We start from the raw sequence: 7,148 nt of genomic DNA, 5'->3' as shown, positions 1-7,148 counted from the left end.
CTGCCTCTACTGTGGACCAGTAAGGGAGGAGGTCCTGGTGAGTCACACATCAAAACCCTCTTCCACCTCAGGTCCGACTGCTGCTAAGGCTCTCAGATTCTTGCCACACTCATAGACTCTGGTTCTGATGCTAACATAATCGACAACTACCTAGCACTTTAGCTAGGCGTCAGTCGGATTCGCCTGCCAGTTCCTGTTCCCACCAATGCCCTGGACGGTCGCCTCCTGGGGACTGTCACCCACCAGCCGGTGCCCATCCACATGCTCCTGTCTGGCAACCACCACAAGGCTATCCAGTTTCACATCCTGTCCTCTCCTCATCACCCACTCATCCTGGGATTCCCCTGGCTCCGACGTCATAACCCACACATAGACTGGACCATGGGGGCGTTCCTGGGTTGGAGTCCAACTTGTCATCAGGTCTGTCTAAAGCAAGCTACCGCTTCCCAGTCACCTACCTGTTCCAGTCCTGCTCCAGATGTGTTGGGGGTCCCCGCTGAATACCTAGACTTCCGAGAGGTTTTCAGCAAAGCCAAAGCAACCTCTCTTCCCCCACATAGACCCTACGACTACGCCATCGACCTCCAGCCTGGTACTGCTCCACCCAGAGGCCGCCTGTACTCCATTTCTGCCTCTGAGAGAGAGGCCACGGACACTTACATCAATGACTCTTTGGCCGCAGGCATCATCCGACCCTCGTCATCGCCGGCGGGGGCGGTCTTCTTCTTTATGGCAAAAAAGGACAAGACCCTCCGCCCCTGTATTGACTATCGAGGACTGAATGTCATTACAGTGAAGAACCGTTGCGTAACTTGATCTACGCAACACCTACCACCTGCTCCGGATCCAAGAGGGAGATGAATGGAAGACAGCGTTCAACAACCCCACTGGCCACTACGAGTACCTGGTGATGCCCTTTGGCCTCACCAATGCTTCTGCCGTCTTCCAGGCCCTTGTTAACAACGTACTCAGAGACATGCTTAACAGTTTGTTTTCGTCTACCTCGATGACACCCTGATCTTCTCCCGGTCCAAGAACAAACACCTTCACCATGTCCAGAGTTTTCCAAAGCCTCCTGGAGAATTCACTTTTCGTCAAGGCTGAGAAGTGTGAGTTCCACGTTTCGTCTGTCTCCTTCCTGGGGTACGTCATAGGCAGTGGCGGTTCTACACAGGGGCCTACAGGGGCCACTGCCCCTGTGAAGAAGCCCTTGGCCCCTGCTGTGACCCCTGTGTCAAATTAATAATACATAAAAATCAATTTATAACTAAGAATGACTGAACAATTCTTATCTATTTTTTGTTATTGTACACAAAAGGAACCCAGAATGTGTACATTGTGTAATAGTTTAATTGTAATTAATTTTATTGTTGGTAAGTCTCATTGTTTCCATCAATTAATTTGTAAATTAAGAGATTTTTAAATACGCTAAAATAAGGGTTTTGAATGCTTAAATATCATCTTTACCGGGTTTTTTTATGTGCCCCTCTGATTAAACACTGGCCACTCCTTGGCCCCCACAGGAAAATTAGTCTAGAACCACCACTGGTCAGAGGTAGGGGGATTGTCCAGATGGACTCTGCCAAGGTCTCTGCTGTCATCTCCTGGCCCACTCCGGACTCCCGTAAGCAGCTCCAATGTTTTCTGGGCTGTGCCAATTTTTACCAGAGGTTCATCAGAGGGTGGGTCAAAGACGAATAAGGATTTAAAATGTGAAAATATATGACAGTGTCTAAAAATGCCTATTTAAGCTCTTTCTATGTTTATTAGACTGTTCTGTATACAACTCAACAACAGAGAATAACTTTAAGAATGAAATTTGCATATTTTTTGTGGATTGTATGCAAAATGTATGAAAAATGTCCTTCCTGGGTAACGGGAATGGATTTTAAAATAATTCAAATTTCTACCATTGTTAGCTTATAAAAGTTAATAGATATCAATTTTTAGAGTTCAACAAACAATTACTGCTCAGAAAAACATAGTTTTATCAAAAATGTTTGCGATATATTTGGTTAGTTATACTGGAATGGGCTTATTAGGTGCTCTTGATCATACAATCTTTCATGCCAAAAAGAGAAAAAAACTGGAAAATGTATTAGAATACTTTACAGTAAAGGCAAAAATATTTGTCATTGTATCCTCAACTCAAGAAAACCTGATTATGTAAGATAATATTACATTTTAGCTTAAATTACTTCACTGCATCACTGTTACCCGGAATGACATGCTGTTATCCAGGAATGACGTACTGCAAGATTTCAAAGTTTTTCACTACTCATGAATATATCTTTTCAACAGTCATACATAGTACAAAGGGAGAGACACTGAGAACTGTTAAATATTTGAAAAATAATTTTTCAATCTTAATTTCAAAAACAGAACTGACCGTTTAACAGAAGACAAGTCAGGTCGAGAAAGAAAGAAGGAAAGAGAAAGAAAGAAAGAGAAAGAAAGAAAGAAAGAAAGAAAGAAAGAAAGAAAGAAAGAAAGAAAGAAAGAAAAAAAGAGATGGGGTCAATTTGACCCTTGAGGACGGTATGAGGGTTAAATGTAGGCATTTCATAAATTAATTTTGCCGGCATTTCATAAATTGTGTGCGGGGGGTTAACGACTCTGCCTTTTGAATGATCACAAATGAGGCCTCCAAACAAATCTTCATAACTCAAAACTGAGGATCTCACTATGTAAATTCATAAATTTTCAGAAAGAGTAGGACCTGATGTATGTAGGGATGTACTGTATAAAGTGTTCATGTAGTATGAAATATGTGGACATGTTCATAGTTCAAACTTGGAAGAAGAAGGAAATCTTAACTGTTTCTATCATGAATTGAAGAAAAAATACAACTAAACATCATAAAATATCAGACACACATAAGTCTATTATTAATATAATATTACAATATCAACTTGATGCTTAAAAACTGACAAAATACGAAATAAAATACTATATTCATCAACATGTCCATTGTGGATAACAGAGAACTTGTCCTGGGTAACAGAAGATCTTCGTTATCCAGGGAGGACATATTGTTAGCCAGGGAGGACAAATAAGCTATTTTCCCGCCAAAACTTGGCCAAACAATGGCCTAGATAACTAAAACATAACGTAGTCTTCATCACATCAATGATAGATTTCACATGGAAAAGCCATTTTTTAAATAATAAAACCAGCATGTTTTATTAGCGTTATCCAGAAAGACACATGATTTTAGGACATCATACACCAGTGACCAAAAAGGTCCAAATATCAGCATTTAAAGAGAGACTTATTGAACTTTCAAGAAGTTGTCTGGGTCCATCAGAGTCTTCTTGATTATGCTGTAGCTGGTCAAATGACTACAGAAATGCTTTATGGGTAATGGTGGAATTTCAATGTCTGTTACCCAGTGAGGACATTAGGGAAATCCAAAAATGCGGACAAAAGTATTACTTGTGTAAAAATGTAAAAAAGCCTTGGGTTGTTACTGTATTAGTAGGTATTATTGCAAACAACACCACAATTATGCCCAAGTAGATTATGTATACATTTCTTAATTTTTTTTGACATTTTGTCAAATTTTTATAGTTAGATTTAAGCCCGGACGTTACTCAGGAAGGACATTTTGGTACTTTTGAGCACTATAGCTCCTTAAATGTTTATTTCTTACAATAGGTAATGATATAAGTAAGTAAAGAGGAGTGAGTTGGAGAACATAATGTAGTGTTTTAAAATGTTTATTTATTTATTACATAATAAACATGCTTCGGACCCTGAAATTGAGACGTCTCGTCTTTGACCCGGGTACAGCACAGTGGCAACCCCCCTCACGGCCCTCACCTCCTCCAAGGTGCTCTTCCGGTGGTTTTCGGCCGCCAATGAGGCTTTCCAGTCCCTGAAGACATGTTTTACGTTGGCCCCCAGAGAGTTACTAGCAGTGAAATTGGCTCTGGAGGAGTGGCGACATTGGTTAGAGGGTACAAAACTGCCGTTCCTGGTGTGGACAGATCACAAGAACCTTGAGAACATCCAGTCACCCGAGAGACTGAACTTCCACCGGGCCCGGTGGTCACTCTTTCTGACCAGGTTCAACTTTCAACGTCAAACCTGATGCCTTGTCTCAGCAATTCCAGGAAGAGGAGAGGGAGGTTGGCAAACTCGATACCATTCTTCCGGCCTCACATCTCATCGCCACCTTTATCTGGGAGGTGGAGGAGAGGGTCAGAGCCGCCATCCAGGACCAGGCCATACCCAGTTCCTGTCCACCAGAACGCCTGTACATCCCATCTGACCTCCGGACCCAGCTCCAAACTCACTTGCCACCCTGGGATCCAGCGGACTAAGGAGGTTGTGCAGCGTCGCTTCTGGTGGTCCACTCTGGCTGAGGACACTCAGAGCTTTGTCAATGCCTGCCCCACATGCAATCAACATGAACCTACGCTCCAAGCTCCTGCTGGTCTTCTGTACCCTCTACCAGTACCCAATCGTCCATGGTCATACATCTCCTTGGATTTTGTCACCACCCTCATTGAACTCTGAAGGATGAGGAACAGAAGACTTTTATTTGTTCATAAGTTGATTGAGAACCTTCCATGTAGACCTAATATTATAATATTAGAATTTATAACTATATGTGTTTCTATATGTTTTATGCTTTGTTGAATTCAGAGGTGTAGGATTGGTAAGAAACCTCTTATATAACTTATTTTTGGTTGTTGAGGATTTATGGAGGCCGGCTGTTTACCAAAGTTTTTGGTTTATTTCAGCAAGTTTCTTTTTTGATTGTATCATTGGAAAGCATTAGTGAAATGCCTAATTACAGGTTGTCTCAAAAGTCTGATAAGCAGACTCAGCATCTGTATAATTGTAAACATTTTCCATGAAATGTCATCAATCAACTTTTTAAACCATTCAGTATTTTGCCGATTTAATAATCGACGTTCAGTGCAGGAATCTGTACCGACGGGGCCAGTCTTGTCAGGGAGAGAAAAATGAAAATGGGGAAATGATCTGAGATATCAGTGAAAAGGATGCCTGATTTAGTTGTATTATTCGCACAGTTAGTAAAGATATTGTCAATTAGGGTGGCAGGTTATTTAGTCACTCTTGTTGGCTTGTTAATGAGAGGATAAAAAGAACCGGAAAACAAAACATTAATACATTCTGAAGTCAGAGCCTGAGTTTCACATTTGAAAAAATCAAGATTAAAGTCCCCTAGTAGAAAACATAGTTTCCTTTCCATATTCATCCTTTCTAATGTTGACCGAAGCGTGTCATTAAAACTTCCTGAGTCTGTATCAGGAGGCCTATAAACACATCCAATGATAACATTTCTGCCACTGAAAACTTAACAGAAGCTAATTTCTATGAAGAGGGCTTCAACATCAATGTTTTTCAATTCATGGACCAGATCTTCTCTAACACAGAATTGTAGGCTAGTATGAACGTAAATTGACAGACCGCCCCCAGTTCTCCGTGGTCTACAACAGTGAAATGCCTTAAAGAAAGGTATATCATATAACATTTCTGTTGAATCGGTCAGCCATGTTTCTTACTTAATACTTAAAGTGTTTCCAGGTACCTTGTCCTTTGTACTGTATTTTGTACTGTAGGAGTGTTTATTTAATGTTGAATATTTGTGAATTACTGTTCTGTTGCACAGCAGCTAAAATTAATTACAGAGGCCAAACAATCAAAAACTTTTCCAGCACACAATGTATCTAATTGATTATAACATGAGGAACATACTACTCACAACTATAGAGGTTTTCTCAGAAGGCTGCAAAGAGCTCAGCAGAAAACATTTGTCTCAGACATGATGTCATGTCACTGCTGGGAAGGTTTCGGAAACAGAAAGATCGATCTGCCTGTTGGGTTTTTGTGTGTCAAATACTGTATTTAGTCACAAATATACAGTATGGCTGATAATAATTCAGTGGTTGGTGGGAAATCCTTAATGGGAATCATTGATCACCAGGTAATTTTAGTTCAGGTTCTTGTAGCAGTTTTCCTTTGCATCAACTTCATGCTGATCACAACCTTTTTTATGAAGGATTTCTTCTACAAAACCATGCGCTACATGTTATTTGCTGTAACACTACTGTCTGATTGTTTGATTTTGATTCTATCAAATATCTTACTCATCTGTGCTTATTTTCAGGTTACCATACAAATGTGGTTGTGTGTTGTTGTATATATTTTGTCGTCTTTGTACACGTTTGTCACCCCAGTTACTCTGACAGCAATGAGCCTGGAGCGCTACGTGGCCATTTGCATGCCTTTGCGTCATGGAGAGTTGTGCACCACTCGCAACACGATGCACTGCATCCTCATCATTCACTGCATCAGCTCTTTACCCTGTGTAGTTCTTCTGTCCATCTTCTATGCATCTGCTTCAATTACCTTTCACACACAATACAGGGTGTGTTCAGTGGAGATGTTCATGTTGTACAGATGGCAGAGTCATATGTATTCAGCTATAAATCAGTTTTACTTCCTGATTATGTGTATCCTCATTATATTCTCCTACATTGAAATAATCAAAGTGGCCAAAACGGCATCAGGAGAGAACAAAAAGTCAACATGGAAAGGGCTCAGAACAGTAATACTTCATGGTTTCCAGCTGCTGCTCTGTCTCATCCGTATGTGGTGTCCGGTCATAGAAACTGCTTTGTTAAGAATTGATATCATTTTATACATTAATGTTAGGTACTCTAATTACATTATATTTTATCTAGGCCCAAAATGTTTGAGTCCCCTCATTTATGGTCTCAGGGATAGAAAGTTTTTCCTTGCACTGAAATACTATGTTCTTTGTGGCTTGTACAAGAACAAAGCTTTAGATTTGTCATAAAACTATGATTGTGTTTTCTTTCTGATGATGAAAAACAAGACTACCAGTGTGATATCCCCTCATGACATTTTAAAGTTAACTATCAGAAGTCTGTGACTGTACAGGCCACACACTGTCAGCACTGCTGTGCAGCAAAAGTTTGTTTCACCAATGGTGCATGCATAGACCAAAAAATACATGGATTCTGATTATTGAAGAAAAACATGCAATAAAAATACGAGCTATTTATAACATACATAATCTACATTACTAATAAAAACAATGATAGGCCTAGCCTGGGACTGGAATACGACAGGACTGTATAAAGACTGTA

The 7,148-nt window shown here is 40.3% G+C and overlaps 1 protein-coding gene across 1 annotated transcript; it reads left to right on the top strand.

Moving 5' to 3' along the window:
• The first annotated feature begins 5,835 nt into the window (after positions 1-5,835).
• LOC131969590 (odorant receptor 131-2-like) lies at positions 5,836-7,148 on the top strand. Its single transcript, XM_059330662.1, has one exon. The coding sequence runs from the start codon at positions 5,900-5,902 to the stop codon at positions 6,833-6,835; it is 936 nt and encodes a 311-aa protein (XP_059186645.1). The 5' UTR covers positions 5,836-5,899; the 3' UTR covers positions 6,836-7,148.

The sequence above is a fragment of the Centropristis striata genome, chromosome 4 (genome assembly GCF_030273125.1).
Source record: "Centropristis striata isolate RG_2023a ecotype Rhode Island chromosome 4, C.striata_1.0, whole genome shotgun sequence".
Classification (NCBI taxonomy): domain Eukaryota; kingdom Metazoa; phylum Chordata; class Actinopteri; order Perciformes; family Serranidae; genus Centropristis; species Centropristis striata.
The sequence above is the reverse complement of the archived record's forward strand: the minus strand, read 5'-3'. Positions and strand labels throughout refer to the sequence as shown.

Excerpts from the sequence above, each read along its gene's own strand:
- LOC131969590 (XM_059330662.1), top strand. The coding sequence starts at position 5,900 with ATGGCTGATAATAATTCAGTGGTTGGTGGGAAATCCTTAATGGGAATC.